The sequence below is a fragment of the Pteropus medius genome, unplaced genomic scaffold (genome assembly GCF_902729225.1).
Source record: "Pteropus medius unplaced genomic scaffold, Ma_sr-lr_union100, whole genome shotgun sequence".
In the NCBI taxonomy this organism is placed as follows: Eukaryota; Metazoa; Chordata; class Mammalia; order Chiroptera; family Pteropodidae; genus Pteropus; species Pteropus medius.
Window position 1 is genome coordinate 13,089,398 of NW_024342471.1, and position 24,621 is coordinate 13,114,018.

Sequence of the window (24,621 nt, forward strand, 5' to 3'; positions counted from 1 at the left end):
TGCCGCTCCTGTTCTGTCCCACCTAGAACACTGACACTTCGCTTTGTGTTCGATTTAGTAGCTGAGGGGAGAGCCAGTGCTCGCAGTGCAAACCCATCATGCCAGTTCCAGCAGCTTAGCTTCTTAAACAATTGTGGTAAAATGTACATAACACAAACCCTTCCATTTGAATCATTTTTAAGTGTACATTAAGTGGCATTAAGTACATTCGCAATGTTGTGTAACCGCCACCCCATTTCAAGCTACCCAGGAATTTAGGGGGAAAAATTAATTAAAAAAGGCAAAAGAAACTAGTTTGTTCCAGTTCCCAGCAACCTATGCTGTTCTGCTGGCAAGGCCAAAGCCCGGGTACAGGCCTCGTGCTGGACAAGATGCCCGAGACATCCAGCCTTGTGAAGCTACACCTGTTCCGTGTTCCCACGACACTCCCTGGGAGGTCCTCACAGACTCATGGGGAGGGCGGGGACGGGGGCGCTGGAGGGAAACAAGGGCAAGTCCAGAAATACCAGGCCCCAGAACCAACTTCTACATGTTCACAGATCAGAGAACCTGAGAATCCAGACACTTCCTCAGCTTCCACAGCCTCCTGTGAAGGGCTAAGTGACATGGTTCCTGGCCGCCCTGTGATGAGGCCTTTGATGAGGAGACAAATGCCTCAGGGTGGGGAAGGAAGGGACAGGCTGGGGACTCAGGGACAAGGCCCTAGAAAATCAACACCCAGTAACGTGACTTGAATGTGGCTTCAAAATCGTCTTCAATAAAGTAGTTTTCTGTCAGGTACTAATACCATGATCCAGAGAAACTGAGGAACAAAATTCAAGCTTTTGATTCCATATACAGCTAGAGAGAAGATAATTTTCTATTACTTCTACATCAGGAAGAACAACAGAAATATAAATGACAGGATTTTCATCATCGAAAAAACATTTCATACATCAAAGAACAGTTAAAGACTCTTTTCTTTTGTTCACCAATTTGTGTTGAACTTCCTCAAAAGTTCTGTTGTTCTCTCCTACCCGGTAGTTGTGTTTGTGCCCAACTTGGGTGACATTTTGACTTATTCTATTGCTAAGCAATGGCTAGAAAGCTTTGGACTCTTTTAGGTTTTAGGTTCCTTCCCCTGCACAGCTTAAGAAAAAAAAAAACATGAAACAAAAAAACAACTCTGAACCCTTTATCATGTTATACTCCAATGACATCTGCTGCCACTTGTCCCCAAAACAGCCAGGCGATTTAGTCCTGCTGCCAGGCAGCATTCGACACAGCAGATGCCCCCATGCAGGTAACTCAGTGCCCACCCATGGGTGCCCCCTCCCCATACCCACAGAGGATAGCCAGGACTCCCATGGGTGCCTTACCCAGCTGACGTCCAGCCTGGGGACTCGGTGTGTCACAGGGCTCTGAGCTGGCCTCAGGGGCATGAGGCTCCAATGACTCACTGTTTTCTGACACCTCTGAACGGGTGTCGCCCAGCCCTTTGTGAACTGCCGCAGAGTCGCCAGGGCTCTGGTCCTCACTGCCTGGGTCTGCCACGGCCCGGGTCTCCTCGCCCATTTTCTCAGCGAACCACTGCTTGACCTGCTGAGAGCTCATCTGGGTCTTGTCGCAGAGGGTCTGCAGGTCCTCCTCGTACAGCGTCTTGTGTGTCACATAATAGTCTTGCAGCAGCTCCCGGTTGCCGGGGGCGATGACCAGCAGCCCCGGCGGGAAGTTACCCCGCTTGTAGTCTTCGTACCACTTGAGCTGGCCGTTCTTCAGGGCGTACCGGCTGTCGCCAAACCAGCGCACCACCTCCGGCCGCGGCAGCCCCGTCTGGGCCATGATGGAGTCGTAGTCCTGGGTGCTCGGCCACTGCGTCTGCACAAAGAGCTGGCGCAGCAAGTGCCTCTGCTGCGCTGTCTTCTTGTAGGTCGCCCTGCCCGGGTGCTGCTCGGCCAGCCTGCTCAACCCGTCATCCTCCAGCTCGCAGGCGCCCAGCCCCGGCAGCTCGCTCTTGCCATTGGCTTCGGTGACCCGCAGGTTCTTGAGGTTGATTTTGATGGGGCTGACTTTGCGTTCGGCCGAGGTGTGGCTGCTGGGCACGTCTGGAGAGCCACTCTCCCCAGGGAGCCTCAGGTCACCAGCTGAACCCTCTGCTCCACCCTCCTCCTCGGCAGCCTCCCCCTCCTCCTGAGAGGCATTCCCATCAGCCTTCGTGGGCTCCTCGGAGTTCACCTTTTTCCGTCTCTCAGAAAACCAGCTGTCAATCTCTCTCCGGGTCATTTTGGTTTCAGTCCTCAGGCGGTCCAGTTCCTCATCCAGAGGAAGCGGGTTTTGTGCAAAACTGCTCTCCAGGGCTCTGAGCTGCTCAGGGGCTCGCTCTTTGTATTTGGTTGGTGTGAAGTCCGGGGTCTGGTGCCAGGACTGTCGTTTGGCAGAAGGGTGGGTGGCCAGGGTGGCTGCCGTCGGGGTGCAGGGCACCTCGGGGGCCTTGGATGCTGGGGAGAAGGGCACCTCTGGCACGGAGTCGATGAGGAGGGAGCCTGCATCGCCAGGCATCATGGCCCGGGAGCCCTTCAGGTTCCGGCAGTGGTACCTCCGGTCGCTGAACCATTTCCGCACCTCCCTGGTACTGAGGCCCGTCACTTTGGTCAGATGCTCGACCTCGCTCTGTCCTGGGAACTGGTTCCGACAGAAGCTACCTTTCAGAGCTGACAGCTGTTCGTGAGACTTCTTATTTTTGTAGATGCTAGCATCGAGGAAGGCCTGGGAAGTGATGCTGGGGCACGCTGTGAGCAACGACTGGGCCGCGTTGACCACCTTCACCGCTGACGTCGTGTTAGAACACACAGTGTTGATGGGCGCGACAGCCGGCTGCTTGGGGACCGATGTAACCGCTAGGGGGAGAGACGAGCTTGGTGCCTGCAACCCATTGGCCATCAGTGGCTGAGTGACCAGAAGTCCCCCTGCTGTGCCCTCTGGCTGTCCCACAACGTGGCCCGGGAGAGCAGCCTGGATGAGATGCTGGACACTGCCGGCGTTGGCAACCAGGGGCGTATTCAGAACAGTGATTGTAGGCTGAGGTACAGATTGAATGACTGTATTGAACATCTTTTTCCGGGCATCCTCGATCTCCTCAGGGGACCAGCTGATCCCTTGTTTCAGCCTTTGGGCCGTGAACCAGATCTTGAGCTGTTCTTCTGGATACTTGGTGACCACAGTCAAATAGCAGAGCTCAGCTTTGGTTGGGTAGGGGAACTTGTGGAAAGAGTTCTTCAGAAAGCTGTTGGAGTCCATGGCCGCATTGTACGTTGGAATGCTGCTCAGTGGGATCATCACTTTGGGAAGGGACTTGGAAGTGGGCAGTGGCTGGTGGGCGTGGTGCTGGGCATGCACCGGGGGCTGCTGCTGGAGAGAGAGGAACTGTGCTATGCCGGCCGGCAGAACAGGCACTGTTCCTATCAGAGGCCCATTGGCGGCATGCGGGGGCTTTGCGGGGTTGGTAGATGCCTGGCTGACCGGGACAGCCCCATTGACAAAGGAGTGGTCTCCCTCTTTGACATCTGTTTCCCCCGCTGATGGGTTTGGTAAGGCCTCACCGACGGGCTGGCCGGGGACATTCTCCTTGAGTGTGTGAATTTTCTTGGCTTCAGCTTTGCCTTTCATTATCTTCATGATTGGAGTTTTGGTGATAATGATTTCGGCCTGTCCATCAGTCCCTTCAGCATTGGGCTCACCCAATAGGTCAGGAGTGCTGGTGCTCTCAGGGACGCTCTGCTCCACGATTACATGATTGTCTGGCTTGGCCACGTTCCACACAAAACTGGCTTCCCCCGAGTGACACTTGGCATTGTGCAGAGAAAGCCCCTCAGGAGTTTTTGCCAGAAAGCTGCACTCAGTGCATACAAAAGTTGGGTCTTTATTAAAGTCTGTGTGCTCGGAGTTCACATGTCCTACAAATTGAGTTATGTCTTGGGATCGGAAATCGCAGTATTTACAGGCATATGAATAGCCATCCAAAGTGCTCCGATGCCCATTGGCCAGTGTGGCACCATCGGTACTGCTGGAGTTCTGAGCGGCCTCGCTGCTGGTGGCAGGCGCTTCTGCGGGCAGATCCTGCTGGGGTCCTGCAGGCAAAGCCTCAGCAGGCTGGGCCTCTGCACTGGCATCCTGAAGCACCACAGTCTTCACGGGAATCATGCACGGGGTGGTGGATTTCCTCTTGCTGGCCATGGTGACAGCCACTCCGGGTGATCAGTGGGTGAGAAGCTTGTCCCATCAAGGGACTCACAGTACAAGTTTGAGCTGCTTCATGAGGGCCAAAGAAACAGTTTCCAAGGGTAGCTTTTTCAGTTGTTTGCAGAAAGCGAGTTTTCCCTACTATACCTGAGGAGAAAGAAAAACATGATTAAGATCTCTGAAGCTCTGTGCATTTCTCAGATGCCCAGGCGCATGCCACTGCTTGACTTCCATCACTGGGGCCTTTTGACAGGAAGTTCGGCAAGCGGCTTAGACGTTAGTTTGAGTCAGGAGTCCCCCAAACACTAACAAAATGGTGCCCTGAAGAACGACCTGGGGATGTTCCAATACCATTTGATAGACTTCAGCCATGTGTTTTTGTTTTGTATTTCACTCTGTATCCTCGCATCAAGTAACTCAGATTCAAAAACAAAAACGACAACAAAAAAATAATCATCTTTTGGACTTCCAAATTAATTCTGACCATGTCCAAGCGAGAACAAAAGATCCTAGTGTAATTCTTGTTTAAATGTTTGGGCCATCCAGGGTTTTTCTTTTCATAGCCTTCCCACATATGAGAACAAGATGACGCCTCTGCCTCTCCCAAGCCAGGCCCAGAGGCCAAGTCAGCAGGAGGGGAGTGGAGGTGGGGGGCAGCAGTGGCGGCACAGACTGGCTGTAGGAGCCAGAGTTTCTCTCTGTGGCTTTCCCCTGTCTGCTGCTCTATCAAACCCATTCCAGGCCACAGAAGAGGGATCGCCTCACAGTTACTGGCTGTACCCCAGATCACTGTCTCTCAGGTGAAGCCAAAGGCCTGAGGGCCGGGGAATCCACAGAGCCAGTCTGTGGCCCAGCCTGCCATGTATTCTCTCCCTGGGTGCAGCGAATCAAAGTGTGGCCTCACATTGGGTGCATAAACTACATGTGACCTTGTATTGTGCTCGCTTTTTTCTTTCTTTCAATACTTTTATTCCTTAAAAAGAAAAACAACTCAAATCATTGATCCGTTTGAAATTTATTTCAAAAGCTGGGTGATTGATTTGTTTACAAGTATAATAATAATTCTTTTACGAGATGCCGGAGATAGTGTTGCTGTGATCCCTATTAATAACAAAATATCACCATTATCATCATTACCTTTCTTGTAGCAAATTGTAATGATAATAACTGAAATAATAGTAATTCTAATACCAAAATCTTGTTATCAGTGTTTGAATTTTATATAAAAATATAAATAGAATTAAAATATCTCTATTCAAATTCTTAATAAACACAACAAACTATTTTTATGTGTATGAGTCTACCCTGATGATCATGATAATGAAAAATAATTGGTACTAAAAAATAGTCAGGATAAGAACAAACATGCCCAGATCTAACCACTTGTCACCATTTCTCCAATTTAAAATGTCATGTATATATTTTTACTTAAATTTCAATTGTAAAGATAAAATATCAATACTAAGTGAAATTTAAGAAAATAAAATCCCTATAATTTTGTATACTCTTCCATCTAGTGCAAATATTTTATACATATTTTTAATCTTGATGGGAACACACTTTTTTTTCACTGAACATTACATCATAAACATTTTCACTAAATAAGCTTCATAATTATAACATTCAACAGCTACCTAATAATGTACCACTATGGACTTAACTCATCCTCTTTTGCTATTGAACAGGCTTCCAGCATCCTTCTCTCATATGTGACAATGAAATGACTTCTGGGTATATAGGCTAAGTTCGCAAAAATGGGTTTACCAGCTTAATGGGTATCGACATTTCTAAGCTCCTCTATATATTATTGGCAAATAATTTAAGTCAAGTACTTTACAATTCCAAACCAAGAAAACTAAGAATAATACAATTATGTTTCCAGCGAGCAAATCAAATGTTCAGATAAATCACTGAAGACATCAAATAGAATATCTGAAAGTACAAGTGACATAAGAAAAAAACAGATAAATTAGACCATCAAAATTAATAACTTTTGTGCTTCAAAGGTCACCATCAAGAAAGTGAAAAAGAAAACCTGCAGAATGGGAGAAAATATTTGCAAGTCATTTATCTGATAAGGGCCTTGTATATAGAATAAAGAATTCTTACAATTCAACGATAAAAAGATTAAAAAAACTCAAAAAGTAGGTAAGGGATTTAAAAGATACTTCTACAAATATATACGAATGACCAGTAAGCACATAAAAAAGTGCTCAACATCATTAGTCATTAAGGAAATATAAATCAAAACCACAATGAGAAATCACCTCATATCCATTAAGATGACCAATATAAAAAACAAAACAAAACAGAAAACAGAAAATAACGAGTGTTGACAAGAGTATGGAGAAATTGGAACCCTTGTCACTGTTGGTAGGACTGTAAAATTGCGTAGCTGCTATGGAAAACATTATGGCCTTTTCACTCTGTTGTTTGTTTCCTCTGATGCACAGAAGTTTTTAAGTTTTATAAAGTCCCTTTGTCTATTTTTTTGTTTGTTTTTGCCTGTGCTTTTCATGTCAGATTCAATAAATCATTGGCAAACCCGTGCCATGAAGCTTTTCCCCTATGTTTCATTTAGGAGTTTTATAGTTTCAGGTCTTAACGTTTAAGTCTTTATTTGAGTTAATTTTTGTATATGGTGTAAGGTAATGGTCCAATTTAATTCTTTTGCATGTGGATACACAATTTTTCCAGCACCATTTATTGAAGAGACTGTCCTTTCTCCATTGTGTAGCCTTGGCATCCTTGTTGAAAATCATTTGACCATATATGAAAAAGTTTATTTCTGGACTCTCTATTCTGTTCCATCGGTCTATGTCTGATCTTTATGCCAGTACAATATAGTATTTTTTTAAATTTATTTTTCAATACAGTTGACATACAATATTATATGTTTCATATGTACAACATAGTGATCAGATGTTTATGTACTTACGAAGTGATCACCCTGATAAGTATAGTCCCCATCTGACACCATAGTTATTACAATATCATTGACTATATTCCCTATGCTATACTTCACATTCCCATGACTATTTTGTAACTATCAATTTGTACTGCTTAATCCTGTCCCCCTTTTCACCGATCCCCTCAACCTGACAACCATCAAAATGTTCTCTGTATCTATGAGTTCATTTCTGCTTGTTCATTTATTTTGTTCTTTAGATTCCACATGTAAGTGAAATCATATGGCATTTGTCTTCCTCTGTCTGACTTACTCTACTCAGCACAATACCTTCTAGGTCTATCCATGTCATGCAGATGGCAAATTTTCATTTTTTATGGCTGAGTATATGAATTTCATTGTACATAAGAACTGCTTCTTCATCTGTTCACTTATTGATAGACATTTATGTTTCTTCTATATCTTGGCTGTTGTAAATAATGCTTCAATGAACATATGGATTTATATGTCTTTTTGAATTAGTGTTCTGGATTTCTTTGGATAACTACCCAGAAGTGGGATTATTGGGTCCTTCTTTGTCTTTTGTTATAGCCTTTGTTTTAAAGTCTATTTTATCTGGTAGAAGTATTGCTATCCAGCTTTTTTCTGTTTCCATTTTTATGAAATATGTGTCTTTCAATCTGAAGAGAGTTTCTTATAGGCAGCATATGTAAGGGTCTTGTTTTCTTATCCATTCAGCCACCCTAAGTCTTTTGATTGAAGCATTTAATCCATTTACATTTAATGTAATTGTTGATAGATATGCAGTTATTGCTATTTTATTATTCATATTTTTTATCTTTTTTTCTTCTTCATAAAGAAGTCCCTTTAATATTTCTTGTAATACTGGTGTGATGGTGATGATGAACTTATGTGGGAAGTTTTGATCTGTCCTGTGATTCTAAATGATAGCTTAGCTGGGTATAGTAATTCTTGGTTGCAGATCCTTGCTTTCCATCACTTTGAACATTTCATGCCAATCCCTTCTGGCCTGCAATGTTTCTGTTGAGAAATCAGCTGACAGTTTTATGGGAGCTCCCTTGTGGATAAGTAACTGCTTTTCTCTTGCTGCTTTTAAGATTCTCTTTGTCTTTAATCTTTAGCAATTTAACTATGTGTCTGGGTGTGGAGTCTCTTGGGTTCACCTTGTTTGGGGACTCTCTGCGCTTCCTGGCCTTGTATGTCTGTTTCCTTAGCCAGGTTAGTAAAGTTTTCTGTTGTTATTTCTCCAAATAGGTTTTCAATTCCTTGCTCCCTCTCTTCTTCTGGTACCCATAGGATGTGAATGTTGTTATGTTTGATGTTGTCCCAAAGGCCCCTAAAACTATCCTCGCTTTTTTGGACATTTTCTTTTTGCTATTCTGATTGGGTGTTTTCTACTTTTATCTTCCAAATTGCTGATTCAATCCTTTGCTTCATCTAATCTACTGTTGATTCCCTCTTCATTTCAGTTATTCTTCATTTCGGTTATTGTATTTTTTCATTTCTGACTGGCTCTTTTTCATGCATTCTATCTCCATTTTTATGTTTCCCATCTCTTTGTTGAAATTCTGAGATCACTGAGAATCCTTATAACTAGTGTTTTGAACTCTGCATCTGGTAGATTGCTTGTCTCCATTTTGTTTAGCTATTTTTCTGGAGTTTTGTTCTGTTCTTCCATTTGAGACATTTCTTTGTCTCCTCATTTTGGCTGCCTTCCTGTGTTTCTTTCTATGTATTAAGTAGATCTGCTATGTCTCCTGGTCTTGATAGAGTGGCCTTATGTTGTAGGTGTCCTGTGGGGCCCAGTGGTGCAGTGGTGCAGTGGTGCTTCAGTTGTGCCCCTTGTGTAGGTTGTGTGTGCCCTCCTGTTGCAGTTGACCCTTGGTTGCTATTTGCACATCAGTGGGAAGGACTGACCCTCAGGCTGATTGGTTGTTAGGACTGACTGTGACTACAGTGCAGGGGCTGACCCTATGGAGCAGGATTTGCTTTAGTGGGGCTCTGGTGCTGGCCGAGTCTGTCCTTTGGGTGTGTCATTTGTGGAGGTGGCTGGGTGGTGCTCTGGTGTGGTCTGAAGCTAGTCACCAGGGAGGGGCTCTGGTGCAGGCCAAGATCAGTTGTTGCCTGTGCCCTTCCTGAGGCCACTTAGTATGACCTACAAAGTGATCTGTAGCTGGCTGCCACTTGTGCTGGGCTTGGAGGTTCCAGGGAGAGGCTAAGCCATGAACCAAGGTCAGCTGCTACTAGTGCTGGGCTTGGGTCTGCTTAGCAAGATGCTGCATGTTTGGGGTTTGAGAACCTTTGAAAGATTTTAGGAAAGTCCAAAGCATGAGCCAAGACAGGCTGTTTGTATGGAAAAGCCACCGAAAGTGGCTTAGGTGGGCCTGCAAGTTGGGTGAGGTGAGATGTCTATTTATCAGCACTATTTTGTAGTTTTTAGTATACAAATCTTTTGATTCCTTAAGTTTATCCTTAAGTGTTTTATTCTTTTTGATGCTATTGTAAATAAGATTGTTTTCCTAATTTATTTTTTGGATATTTCACTGTTAGTATATAGAAAAAAATTGATTTTTGTGTTCTGCAACTTTGCTTAGTTCTCTTGTTCTTATAGGTTATGTGTGGAATATTTAGAGTTTTCTACATGTGACCAGTTCGTCTATGAACAAAGATAATTTTACTTCTTCCTTTCCAAGTTATATGCCTTTTATTTCTTTTTTTTCTTGACTAATTGCTCTGCTAAGACTTCCAGTAATATGTTGACTAGGAGTGATGAGAATGGGCATCCTTGCCTTGTTCCTGATGTTACAGAAAAAGCTTTCAGTATTTTTCCATCAAGTATAATGTTAGCTGTGGGCTTTTCATCTACAGCTTTTATTATGTGTAGGAAATTACCTTCTATTCCCAGTTTGTTGAATGTTTTCAGCATGAAAGGATGGGTAATTTTATCAAGTGATTTTTCTGCATCAGTTGAGATGATCGTGTGTTTTTGTCCTTCATCCTATTAATCTGGTGTATTATATGACATCAATTGATTTTCATTTGTTGAACTGCCCTTGCATTCCAGGAATAATCTCACTTGGTCATGGTCATGATATAACCCTTTTAATATGCTGTCGAATTTGATTTGCTAGTATTTTGTTGAGCATTTTTGTATCAGTATTCACCAGAGATATTGGTCTGTAGTTTTCCTGTAGTATCTTTTTCTGGTTTTGGTATCAGGGTAATACTGAACTCATGAGTTTAGAAGTGTTCCCTCCTCTTCAGTTTTTGGAAGAGTTTGAGAAGATTTGATGTTAATAATTCTTTAAATATTTGGTAGAAATTTCCAGTGAAGCCATCTGGTCTTAATCTTTTCTTTGTTGGGAGGTTTTTAATTACTGATTCAATCTCCTTACTAGTTATATGTCTGGCCACATTTTTTATTTCTTCATGAATCAGTCTTGATAGGTTGTATGTTTCCAGGAGTTTATTCATTTCTTCTACGTTATCTAATTTGTTGATGTATAACTGCTCATAATAGTTCTTATGATCCTTTTTATTTTTGTGGCATCTTTCATTTCTTATTTTTGTTACTGGGTCTCCTCTCTTATGTTTTCTGGCAATTTCTTCTTTGACCCACTGGTTGTTTAAGAGCGTGTTGTTTAATTTCCACATATTTGTGAATTTTCCAGTTTTCCTTTTGCTATTGATTTATAGTTTCATTTAATTGTGGTTGGAAAAGATACTTCGTATGATTTCAGTCTTTTTAAATTTGTTAAGTCTTGTTTTGTGTCCTAACGTGATCATTCTAGAGAATGTTCCATTTGCACATGAGAAAAGGTGTGTGTATGTATATATATACATATACATTTTTTTTTCTTTTTTCTGGTGTTGGGTGGAGTGTTCTGTATATATATGTTAGGTCCAATTTTTCTTTGGTGTTGTTCAAGTCTAAACTCTTATTCTTGAAAAGATTTAGCAAATGAAGGAAAAGAGAAGAAAATGTGCTTAAAGAATATCAGAAACCACAGCAAACATTATATCTAACAGTGAAAATTTCAAGTCAGGAACAAGATAAGGATTCCTATTATCATTATTTAACATTATAATGGGATCCAAGACAGTAAAATATGATAAGAAAAAGAAATGAAAGGAACAGACAGTAAAAAATGAGCCAAACCAGTGCTATTTGCATGAGGGGATTGTCTAGTCAGAAAAATCCCTTGAAAACTATTATAACTAATAAGAGAACTGAGTAAGATGATGAGATACATTTGCAACACACAAATAATTAACTTTCCGATATGCCAAAATAATCAACTAGAAAAGGAAATAGGGTTGAGGGAGGGGACAGCCCATTCATATTAACAACCAAATCTGGAAAATATAGAACAAACCTCCTAAGACATGTTCAAAATCTATAGGAAAATAACTACAAAACTTTAATAAGAACAAAAAGACCTGAATAAATGCAGTCATAGCATATTCCTGGAGGTAAAGATTCAGAATCATACAGATGTCAGTTCTTTCTAGATTAATCTCTAAATTCAGTACAATCATAATTACAGTTGAAATCCCATCAGGTAAAGCAAGTATTGTAAAATGTTAATGGTAAAATCTAGGTGGTGAGCATATAAAATTCTTTCAATTTTTCTTTATGTTTGAAATTTTTACTAAAAAATGTTGGAGAAAATGCCATCAGGTTTTCCATAGAATTTGACAAGCTGAATCTGAAATTCCTCTGGAAGGGAAAAAGTACAAAACAGCTTTAAAAATTTTGAAACAGAACTATTTAGAGCAGCGATCCCCAACCTTTTTGGCGCCAGGGACCGGTGCTCCTGTGAGAATCTAATGCCAATGACCTGAGGCAGAGCTAAGGTGGTGATGCTAGTGCTGGGGAGCGGCTGCAAATACAGATGAAGCTTTGCTGGCTTGCCTGCTGCTCACCTCCTGCTGTGCGGCCTCATTCCTAACAGGCCATGGACCAAGGCTGGGAGGCTAGGGATCCCTGATGTAGAGGAATTTGCTTTACTAGATATCAAAACATAATTTAAATCTTGAATAATTAAAATAATTCATTATCAGCATAAGAACTGATAAGTAGAGTGAGTTAATTATCTAGATATACTTTGTATATATGGGATTTTCAGAATACGAAAGCTGCGCTATTTTTAAATCATTTGGGGAAGAGAGACCGGTGAATAAGTATTAGGACAACTGAGTTCAATCCCTAACTCACGTTACGAGAAATAATAATTTCTAAGTAAAATTAACAAGCAAAATTACAAACATATTAGAAAAAATGTAAGAGAATTTTTTATTTAAGTTGTGCTAAGGAAATTCTTCCTATAAAAGACTCAAAATCTAGAAACCTCAAAAGAAAAGGTTGATTGATTTGATTACATAAATATTACAAACTTTTGAATACTAAAGGAAACTAAACACAGTGACACCCTGGGAGAAAATTTATAAAACATATTATAATTTTTAAAAACATAACATTTATAATGTATAAGAGTTCATGTAAATAAAAATAAGACAAAAATATTTGAAAAAGGGGAAAAGAAAATGAACAAGCAAAATATACAAGCTACATACTAGAAAAGACGCTCAACTTCACTAGTAATTACAGAAGTTAAAATTAAATCGAGATCCCCCCACCTTATTCACAGATTGGCAGAAATCAGAAAAACAGACTATACAATACGTGCACCATTGGTAAGAGTATAAATTGGTGAAATTTTTGTGAAGGTCAATTTAGTAATAGCCATCAAAATTTAAAAAGGCATATCCTTTTATTTAGCAATTTCATTTCTAAAATCCCAGATAGTCAATGAAGTCCAAAAATACATGCACATGATCACAAATATGTCAATAAGGTCATTCATTGCATTGTTTGTTAGCACGAACAATGACCATTAGTAGTGATAAAACAAAAAATAGAACATACGTACTAGAAAATAAAGTGCATCCATTTAAAAGGATTAAAGCTTAAGTATACTGATGTGAGTACATCTCCCAGACATATTTAAATAATAAAATATGTAATATGCTGCATAATAAAATATATAATTTCATTGCATAAAGAACAATCTATGTACTTATATTTGACTATGAACAGAATGTGAAACAACAAAGGATAAATATCGATTCATTAAATACTAAGTGACTTTATTAGGAAAGAGAACATTTACTTTTTTTAAACTTTATGCCTTCTACATTGTTTGAATTTATTACAATCATGTGTTGCTTTTAATTTAAAAATAGCAGTAAGGGCTGAGGAGAGAAAGAGCAATCGGGGGATCGTTTATAAACTATATAAATGTCTAACCAATGTACTGTATACATAAAACTAATAAAATAAAATTTTAAAAAATAGCAGTAAGGGTCAAAATAAATAAAATAGTGCCAGTGAGCAATGCACCCTGCAAATGAGGTGGCAGATGGAAGGGTTGTGAGTTGCTCATTTAGAGTTGGGAGGTTTCAGTGTGACATGAACCACCTTATGCGTGGAGAGCGGGGGATAGGGGAAGGGGTCCTGATTTACCCACAGATGCCAGGGCTTTGTCCAAATGGATCCACTAATTGGTATCACTACCTTATCATTTACTTGGCAATCTTGCCTTGTTGAAGTCATTCAACTGGAACAATAAATGATAACTGCCAGGGATTTACCTGTACCAGGGAGGTGGAGGAAACCTGTCCACTCATTGTTTCCAAATATAGTCGGCCCTCAGTATCCAAGGGTTCTGCATCCACAGATCCAACCAACCGCAAATGGAAAATATTAAAAAGAAAAATGTTACGTTGTTGCTGATGTGTACTCTGTCCTTAGACCTCGGATGGTTATCTGTACTGAAAATGTACTTTGATTCTTGTCATTACTCCCTAAAAAATACAGTATAACATGTATTCGCATAGCATTTACATAGTATTAAGTATTATAAGTAATCTAGACTTGATTTAAATTATACAGGAGGATGTGTGTAGGTTAGATGCAAATACTACACCATTTATATAAGGAGCTTGAGCGTCCGCAGATTTTGGTATTCGAGGGGAGTCTGAGAATCAATCTCCCGCAGATACCTAGGGACGACTGTATCAATTTCAAACCATCAACAGATTTGACCACTTCAGTGGACCCTTGCCACCCTGAAATCTAGAAGGATACAATTTCATTGAGGCAGAATCCTCAGGAAATGTAGAGTTTCGACACTTGAAAATAGCCCTCATTATAAACATCCTGAAAATTGCACATTCGTGTGCAGTTGCACACAATAGCACTGTAAGTGTCAAAAGGTTGTACTGGGGCCAGATGTGCAAATGAAACAAAACAAAGAACCTAGCAAGTTCCCATGTGAATTCAGTCTGGGCTGAAAGTGACAGAATGTATGAATACCTCTTCGAGTCTATGTTTGGCATGAGTCAAGCGATCCCAATAGTGGTTCTGTGAACCACTGACATGAACTCTGAATTAAATCAAGGGGTTCCATCCCAAGAGACTTCTGAAATATAAGATAATACAAGTACAAGATCATACAAATGGCGCCACTGCTATGTTAGAAAGAAAGTCTGAGAAATTTGCGTGACCAACCAGGACACTGGATTTGCTTCAATTCCATCACTCGGTGTGCTTCCTAGCCTGTTAAACACTTTCATCTCGTTTGATCCATCCCCATAGCCTCCTGAGTTGGTTATCATCGCCCCTTCCCCCATCTTAGCACTGAGGGGCTATTGAGCAAGAAAGGGGAAGTGATACGACCAAAGTCACACAGAGTTGTGTGTGAGCCTGGTACTCTGACTCTAAATCCGATGTTCCTTTCCAGGCCACATTCGCTCTGAACACCAACTGAATAATAAACCCACTACACCTTTAACTGTTTTTACATTATTTACATTATTAATTACGTTATTTTGAGCCTTTTTACAGAGGGCTCAAAGACTTTACAAGCCAAATTATTACACTGTTGGTTTTTTTTTTTAATTAAAATGACTTGACAGGGCTTTTGTGATCCTTAGTATTTATAACATTTTACATGGTCAGAAGAGGGGATGTGTTATTCACCCTTTTGTATGACTAGAGAACTCTGTTACAGTAGGACTCGGTGTTAGACTAAGGTTAGTCAGCAGGAATCTGTAACAAAACTAACACAAGAGAAACCATCCATCCTCAGGAATGTGTGTGGGCAGGACCTTGGCAGTCCAGTAGATCCACTGCTTAGAATCATCAGATTTCTTCTGAAATAAGAGCATCACAAAGAATTTGTCTGTTTCTAAGTCCGAATCGCAAGTGTCAAAGCAACGTCTAGCCTAGAGTTGGCCTCGTTTTACTCTCTGGATATGTAAGGGTCACAATACTTTCTGCACTTAGTAATCACCCTTTTAGCTGAGGGATCAGGGCCAGAGCTCTCTACTTGTTTTTCCTCCTCAAACAAGTCACCAACTGAAATAGCCTCCTCCAGTCAGATGTTATCACCTCTATAGTGAACACTAACTTATTCTTCCTCAAGCAGAAAGGTGATTATGATACAAATGCAGAGGTCTCAGAATTAAAGGGACTTTAAAGACCACATATTTCAACCACTCATCTTCACAAGAATCATCTTAGAAGAGTCGCTAGGTGTTCAGGATAGTCTATATCTGAATCTCTCTGAAGACAGGGAGGTCAGCACCTACTGAGGTTGAAAAGATGTTGAAAATAGTTCCTTGTAATAAGCACCCCCCAAAATTACTTTCCTGTAGGTTTTACTCACTAAATTTATTTATTTTTTACTCAAAAACAGTTGAGGACTTACTATGTATTAAGTACTATGAACTAGGCACTGGATATACAAAGATTTTGAACAGATACCATTTTGTACTCAAGAAGCAACTAGATTATTGTAGTTATTAGGCTATTCACCAGTATTCTGGGCTGACTCTCCTGGACATGTTGGATTTCTCTGCCCAACTGAAGTAAGGTGTAACCAATGAAATATAAGCAAATGTGTCACCGCTAGGGGAAAGCTTAGGAGAAAGTACATGCTTTGGTTCACCATTCCCTCTCTGGCCCAGCAGCTGGCAGTGTTCCAGACTGTGGCTACTCTATTAGCCTGAGTCCCAAAGTGAGAACAAAAGCTGACCCACACTGTACACACAGTGTGAGCAAAGAAGTGATCTTTGTTGTTTTAAGCCACTGAGGTTTTTGGAGCTGCTTTTTACTACAGCATAACCCAGCTCTTCCTGACTGATACAGTAAAAGGGAAGCCAGACAAACAAATTAGCCAAACTCAAACACTATGCAGTGGAGGCACGCACGAGATTCGTGAGGGTGTACAAAAGGACTTACCACCCGACTAAGTCGTCTGGAGGACTTGGAAAAGGCCTCACAGAGGGGACAGACAGGCTTTGAATCAGAAGTTGAAGGATGAGTCGATGCTACCAAGAAGACATGTTGAGAAAAGGGTTTTCTGGACAGCGGGAACACTATGCAAATCACAGAGGGAAGAGAAAACGCGGTATGTTTGGAGAGCTACGAGGAGTTCAGTTTTGTTGGCACAAAAAGTCTGAACGTGGTGAATTTACCTTGAAGCTAATGAAACAGAAGCTTCCGGGACTGTCACTTGTATGGGAACCTTCCAAAGCCTGTACCTATATTTTTATAAACTTATATTCTTTATACTTTTTTTTTTCCTTAGGAGGGCCTGCCTCCCTGCTCATGTTTGGGGCCCACAAAAGCTGGATGTGCTTTTGCCGGGGTGGAGGGGAATGAGCAGATGACTGGAGGTCTACAGAGCAGATCTGTAGGCTGATTCATCTTCCTTTTTCAACATTTGAAAAAAGGAATCACGTCCCCTAAGTCCTCCTGCACCAAGCCAATCGTCCTCATTCCCGCGCTCCGCGTCGCGTTGCGTCCTGGACTGGAATGTCTGCCCCACCCCTGCTGCTGCTCTCTGAACGCGCTTGTTTGTCTGTAGCCCTCTTCAGAGTGGGAGCTGATTCTAGATCTAATTCTCCAGATGCAGCCTGAGTGTGTTTACCACTTTCCTTAAAGAAGTTTCTAGTGTCATACTTAATCCCTCTATAAGAGTCACCCAAATGATGCCAAATTAGTTCTAGTGTGACTTTCCCCAGAAGAATATGTATCAGTATTCTTGGATTCAATTCACATCACCAGCACTAGTACCAAGATACAACACGTGTTGTTTCAGTTTAGGTTCGGCAGACTTTGAGGAATAAGTTTGGTAGAGAAAAGAAAGATAATTCATTTATTAAACATTTGTTTACTAAGGGCCGACCCTGGGCCAGGCACTGTTCTACAGGCTAGAATATGGGTATGATTTTTTTTTTTTTTTTTTAAAGAGCTATAAAAATCTCTGCCTTCCTGGGGGAGAGAAAACAAACCAAATAAATAAGTAAATGAAATTGCGCGTTAAAGAGTAATAAGTGCAATGGAGAAAAATAATGCAGGGAAGGGGACAAGGAGTGTGGTGGGCGGGGAGGGCATGAGGTTGCAATTTTAAATATGGTGAACAGAATGACCTTCCTGGGATTGTGACATTGGAGCAGAGACTCGGAGGTGAGGGGGTGAGCCACCTGTGTGTGAGAAGAGCTTTCTAGGCAGAGGCACAAGCTGCTGCAAGGGCCTTGAGGTGGCAGAGTGCCTGGTTTGTTCAAAGAGCAAGGAGGCCAGTACTGCTCAGTAGGAATAGTCACAGAGAGAGAGGAGACAAGGTCAAGCTGGTGAGGAGGCAGACTATGTAGAGCCACCGTGATGACTTGGCTTTCTCTGAGATGGGCAGCACCATGGGAGGGCTTGGAGCAGAGGGCTGATGGGACCTGACTTGTGTCTTTCAGGACACCTCTGCTGGCTGTCTTGAGAAAAGACTGCAGGAAAAACAAGTGGAGAAGCAGGAAACCTGTCAAGTGGTTATGGCAGCAATTCAGGCAGGAGATGACAGCAGCTCGGAGCAGGATGGCCGAGATGGAGGTAAAGAAAAGTGGTTTGGTTCTGGATACATTCTGAAAGTAGAGCCGAGAAAGTTTTGTAAGGGGCTGGATGGAGTTTGTGGACACTGTGGCCATAGGAATCAGGGATGACTTGAAGAATTTTGACCTAAGCAACTGTAAGGATGGCATTGCCGCCAACCGAGATAGGTTTGAATCTGCAAGCTTTCTGCAAAAAGCAAAAGCAAATCTGTGCTGCTAAAGCCTGGATGGTCCCTTTCTAGGTGAAAAACTAGATTGAGCTGGTTTTGTCATAAGCATTTCAGGCTGCTAATGGGCAGAGAGGCTGTGCAATGCCAATGTTCCCAGTGAAAAGACTCTGGTCTTTGCCAAAACCTGCTTGAACACACAAAGAAACTGCAGGAAGGGGTTGGGGGCTGGGGAGGGAGAGGGTTTAGAGGTGGGGGAGGCTGGAAGCAAACCTAGCATACTTTGAGAGCCAACTAGTCAGAACCTGCATACTCAGAGGTGTGGGACAGCTCCTTCCAAAGTTAAACATGTCACATTACAATGTACTTGCATCCTAAATCTTGTTCTAAAAACAAAAGCAAATTACTTTATTAAATTTAAGACTAAAAATCAAAAGAAGCAATACGAATGGTTTGTTCTGGATATGGTTTCACTTCTGAATTACATTTGTTGTGTTTGAATTTTTTCCAGTGTGAGCCAGAGGGTTTACAGGCTAAACAGCTTGGAGGCTAGTGGGCCTGTGTGAACCTCTCAAGAGCGTTCATTTAAAAAGAAACTCTCTGACTTTCCCCCGTGAATATAATTTTCCTCTCCCTCCTCCCAGGTTCAGTCTGCATTGATGACCTTCTTCATGGCTGCACTACAAAGCCCATCAAGATTTCACACACGAGAAACGATGCTCAATTTCACTCACACTAAGAAATACTAATTAAAATTACTCTGATTTTCTTTCTTTCACTTACTTTGGAAAAGCTCAAAAGGTATGACAATATACTTAGCTGGCAACGGTTTGAAGAAATAAGGCACTCTCACACACTGCTTGCAGGAGTGAAAATTGGTAAAACCTCTGTTGAGAATTATTTAACAATAGCTAACAAAATTACAAATGCCCATTCCCTTTGATTCAGCAAGTCTGCTTCTAGAAATGTATATAGATATACCTGTGCATGTGTGTAGTAATGCACGTGTAAGGTTATCCACTGTCAATGTTGTAATAGTGAAGGATTGAAAATAACCTAATTGTCCACAAACAGGGGGATGGAATAATATGTACCCATGAAAAAGAATGAGTGAGCACTTTTTATATTACTATGGTTTAATTGTCAAGCTATCTTGATATATGTTGTATTTTGAAAAAGCAAAGTGAAGAAGAAAAATATACACATGCTTCTGTACATATACACTTAAAACGTCTCTAGATAAATATATGAGGAACTAATGGTTGCCTCTGAGGAGAGGTCCAGAGAGACAGGGAACTTTCCCTATGAACTCTTAAATTCTGAACAATGTGAATGTGCTATGTATTCAAAACAAAAACTTAAAGTTTGATTAACATACAAATAGGAAAAATGTTAGCACATTTCCCAAAGTGTGTGGGTTGTTATAAATAACTAGTAAAAAAGTGAGTGGCTAATGGGGTTGAAGCAGAGTGCCTTAAAGAATATGTGATTGGGGTCACATACCAGGTAGAACTCACTCCTAATCAATAGGATGGGCTTTGAGTTTAACTTCTGTAGTGGTGCACATGGGCACTTCATCTACAATTAAATATATTCCATCTGCCTCCGGTTTACAGCCACAGTTCTAAAATAACTTAGAAACATCCAAGATGGAAGAATGGGACAATACGTGCAAAGCAACCCTTTCCCAATTAAAAAATCCTATAGCGACCTGTTACCCAGTCCCCTTGGAGTATCTCCATGGTTTGAGTGCTCTTTATCACTTATAACAATTTATTACATAGTTCCTTTCTTAGTCGGACCTGATTCCCAGGTTTTAGATCTGTCTTTTGAACAGACACAGAACAAGGCAACACTCTTCATTATGTGATCAGTCCACTCTCCATGTACCAGCCTTTCGCACAGCGGAAGACGGTCATTTCGGCCTTCAGTAGTTGCTTCTGCAGTGTAAGTATCCCAAACTCATCCCACTCTCTCCAGTGACCTGCTCTTTGGACACATTCTAATGTCCATGTCTCTCTCAAAATGTGGCAATTAGAACTGAATAAGCATTCAAGATGTAGCTCAACCAGAGAGAATGAAGTGGAAGCAGTTTTTTAATCATTCTACCACCACTACTAATACTACCAGAAATCTATCTGGGTAGAAGTTCTGTTTTCTTTTTCTCCCTACACAGATGAGGAATTGGAGGCCCAGAGAGGTGAAGTGACCCAGGGGGACAAGGGAACACTGCTGGAATTTGGATTCTTCCATCGCAAGGCTATGTGGGTACACATTTTCACACACACATTTACAATTTCTGAAAGAGGAGGTCTAGGCTTTTCTCCCCTTTGCCTCTTTGAATTCTACCTTCTTGTCTGAAGGAGGGAATGGTTCAGCTCCTTGTCCTTCATTATGGCCATGCCACGTGGGATCACAGCTCTGTGGCCGGTGAGACTCTTGCAGACTACAGAGGGCCCCAGTGGTGATGGCATCTGAGACCTATCCACTTCTCTCCCTAAGTATCATGGCCCTTGTGAGATCTTCTCTGAATACCCTTGTTAAATGCCTAAGTCAGTCTCCAACCTCCATGCTGATTAGTCCTCTATCATAGTAGCCTAATTGTTTCTCTATAACATTTATCAAAATTGTTATAGAGACAATTTTGATCACTGTTTGATCGGTGTTCATCACTGGATCTTTATTCACTGCTTCTCCTGCGTATTGTCTCTCACCCTGACTTGGCTTCTAAGCTCTGTAAAGTCAGGGCCTGTATCCACAGTATCCTCAGCATTTAGCACAGTGCCTGGCACAAAAGCATGGCCTTCGCTGAAGAGATGAATAAACGGGAGCTGAGAATGGAGCTAACAATTAATATCAGACAGAGCTGGGTCTGGGTCCCAGAGCCCTACAATTATGAACTGTGCTTTCCTGAGCAAACGGCTTAATTCCTCATGACCTAATTCCTCAGTGGCGAAATGGGGACAATAATGCCTACCTCACAGAGCTGACATGTGATTCAGTGTACAAAAGAGTTTAGCTCACCACCTGGTGCATAGTAAGCACTCAATAAATTACCAGTTACTGCAGCAATTGCTGCTGCTCTCATTCTATTACCTCCCACTCAGAGGGTGCCCTCTGGAAGATGATAATTAACTGTAATAGCAAAAGGTATCTCAGCTATTTTACCCCGCTTGCTTTAAAAAAAAAAAAATCAAAAAACAAAAAAACAATTGTGTTTAAAAAAGACACACAACATAAAAGTTACAACTTTTAAGTGTACGGTACAGTGGGGCCAACTATATGCTCACTGCTGTACAACAGGTCTCCAGGACTCTCATCTTGTAAAACCGAAACTCTATACCCATCAAATAACTCTCTTCTCTGTCCCGCCACGCCGACCCTGACAGCCACCATTCTGCTTTCTGTATCTAAGAGTTTAACTGCTCTAGATACCTTATAAAGTGGAATCATGCAATATTTGTGTTTCTGTGACTGCCTTATTTCACTTATAATAATGGCCTCAAGGTTCATCCATGTTGTAGCATGTAACAGGATTTCCTTCCTTTTTAAGGCTGAACAATATCCCATCATATGCATAGACCATGTTTTCTTTATCCACTCCTCTGTTAACGTACATTTAGGTTGCTTCCACCTTTTGGTTATTGTGAATAGTTTTGCTATAAATGTGGGTATGCAAATATCTCTCTGAGATCCTGCTTTCGATTCCTTTGGGTATATATTGCTTTTTTCTTTTAAGCTCCCCACAATCCAATGATGTCAGCAGAGCAGCGCCAGTCATAATGGTCATATTTATCTACACCTTTTTGCTCCTGTCACCAAATTATATCCCTCTTAAGCTCACTCCCCAGTCCTTTCTGATGTCCTACAGGTTACTCTATTTTTAAGTGAATTCCACGGGCTAAATATCTAATTTATTTCCTTGTCAAGCAGAGAAGGTAGCTATTAAACCTTTCCTTCTCCCTCTCTGTTGGAACGCCTCCAGGTCCCTCATGCAGAGTAGGGCACTGCCCCAGGCCTGAGCAGAATGGAGCTGCAGGAGTCCAGGGCCCAGACTCCCAGGAATAGTGCAGGGCTGTGGCACTGCCTCAGTTGGCCCAGGACAGTTTTAATAATGTTTTATTTTTTAAATTATTTTTTAATAATTCCTTTATGAGGAATGTTTTGAATGTTGTTAGTATTTCATCAGGAAGTTATTAGTTTCCCTTGACAAGTAAGATTAAATAACATTCATCGGGTTTATTAGCTTTGTGACTTTGAGCCAGGATATTTCTATGCAAATCCACTTCCTATCTTGTAATGCCCAAGCAAAGGGACCAACTGGATTTGATCAACAAAGGTCCACGTTTTCCCAGAACTCTTCAAGATCATGGTCACTTTCACATCATTGTCCTGAGGGGCAGCAGAACAGAGGTGTTGAGTACCAGATGGAAGATGTACTGGGGGCCTCTGGGGACATTTAGGTCTGTCTTGAGAAACCTTCGGGTGCCAAGGTCCCCTAGGGGTAAGATGGAACAATGGGCCTTGGCACATGAGCATTCTCTAGTCTAGAAGGTAGTCAAGTCAATCACAAATCACGAAAGTAAGATTGGCTGTAATTGTGCAAAACGTAAAATTCCAACGACTATTTCTTCGCAACCATCGTCAAGGAAAAAAGTACACATAGATCCCTATTCCCATCTCAACCCTCTCCCTAGAATACACGAGGGCACACATATAGGAGGGCAGATGTGCACACACGCTCACTGGCTGATATGCTCTCCCAGGAGAGTATTTGGGGAAATATAGCTTCTGGTGCAAACTAGTAAGCATATTTATTTTCTTTCCATGAGATTTTAGGAGCCTAAATTAAAAGTTTCTAAGAACTTCTCTTGTTGGCATAAATGAGAACTGGTGTGATGCACCTGCCATCATAAGTTTGGTAGAAGTTATATTTGTTTACATGTTAAACAAAAGGGCTGCCTTAATATTATGTGTTGGTTTGTTGATGTTGTTTCTATGGTAATCTTAGACAATAAATTTCATCTGACTTAACTTAAAATACCACTTAACTCTCATAAGAATAGAAATCATCCCCTTAATTGCCCCTCTCTCATCCTCCCCTCGCCCCCAGAAGCAGCCTCCATTGTTCCACTTACTCGATTCTTTGCTAGTCAGTCTTTGGCATTTTGAAAGCTCCATTCCCCACTCCCATTCTACCCAAACTACTTGCACTAAGGCCGCCAGTCAAGTGGCCCTTTCCTACTCCTTGGTTAGTCTCCAAGTCATTCAGGCCCCAAAGGAGATTAAGAGCCATGCCTCTACCAGCTCTCTACATGGGAGCCAGCCAACTTACCTCTGCCCAGGACTTTGCAATTGCCTGTACCCAAGTGACTTCAAAACCACTCTTGCTAGCCCTGAACTACCTGTCAAGCTCCAAATCCATCACTTCCAACTATCGGTCCCTGCAGGTTTTTAAAAACTACACACATAGTTTCTGCCTCCCCTTTCACTGGCATTCACCCTTTAAAAAAACAAATCTAAACAAAATAAGAAAACAAAAAAAATCCAGCCACCATGTTCTACTGCCTAGATCTTCATCTTACTTCTCACCATCCATCCAGATTTCTAAGCAAGAGATCTGATCTCAAAACCACTCCTGCATCCTTTAGGCGGCCCTCTCCCACCTTCCCCTTATCCAGCTGCCATCGAAATCCTATAAATCTAAGAATGTTTCAGATCTGACCTCTCATCTCCATCCTTGCAAGACACACAGTCCAATCGTTAAGGGCTTAAACTCTGGAGCCAGATGGGCCTGGTTTATGTCCTGTTCCTGCTACCTATGAGCTTTGGTGCTTGTGCCTTCTACATCTCCATTTCCTTCTCTGTAAAGGGAGATGATAGCCTCAATCTCTCAGAGTTGTTGCAAAAATTAAGGATATGGGCATAAGGGGCACAACACCATGCCTGATACATAGCAAGTACACCACAAACAATGGCTACTGGCATCACCCTTGAGTTTTTTACCATAATTCAGTCCCTGTCTGTTCTGGCTCAGAGTCCTAAAACAATCCTTCATGCTTCCAGCCCTTACTTTTTTCTCCCCTTCGGTCCACCTCTAACATTGCTGCCAGATTCAAACATCCTAAAAAACAAATCTGTTCATGGCAGTCTTTGATTTCAAGAATTTCTGCTGGCTTCTTACTTCCAATCAGAAGATTCTACACATAAACTGTTTGATACTATAGCCACCAGCCACATGTGGCTCTTCAGCGCTTCTGTTGTAGCTTGTCCAAATGGAGATGTACAATAAGGGTAAAATATATACTAGATCTGAAGACTTAGTATGAAAGAGAATGTAAAGTATCTCATTAACAATTT

General features: G+C 41.6%; 1 protein-coding gene across 3 annotated transcripts in view; it reads right to left on the reverse strand.

The window, feature by feature from the left end:
• Positions 1-24,621, reverse strand: part of ZHX3 (zinc fingers and homeoboxes 3) — a 101,880-nt gene that overhangs the window by 6,990 nt on the left and 70,269 nt on the right. For all 3 annotated transcript variants that reach the window (XM_039864344.1, XM_039864343.1, XM_039864345.1), the window contains exon 3: positions 1,359-4,365. In XM_039864344.1, the coding sequence (XP_039720278.1) occupies positions 1,359-4,212 (2,854 nt within the window). In that variant the 5' untranslated portion in view covers positions 4,213-4,365. The remainder of the gene's footprint in view (positions 1-1,358; positions 4,366-24,621) is intronic.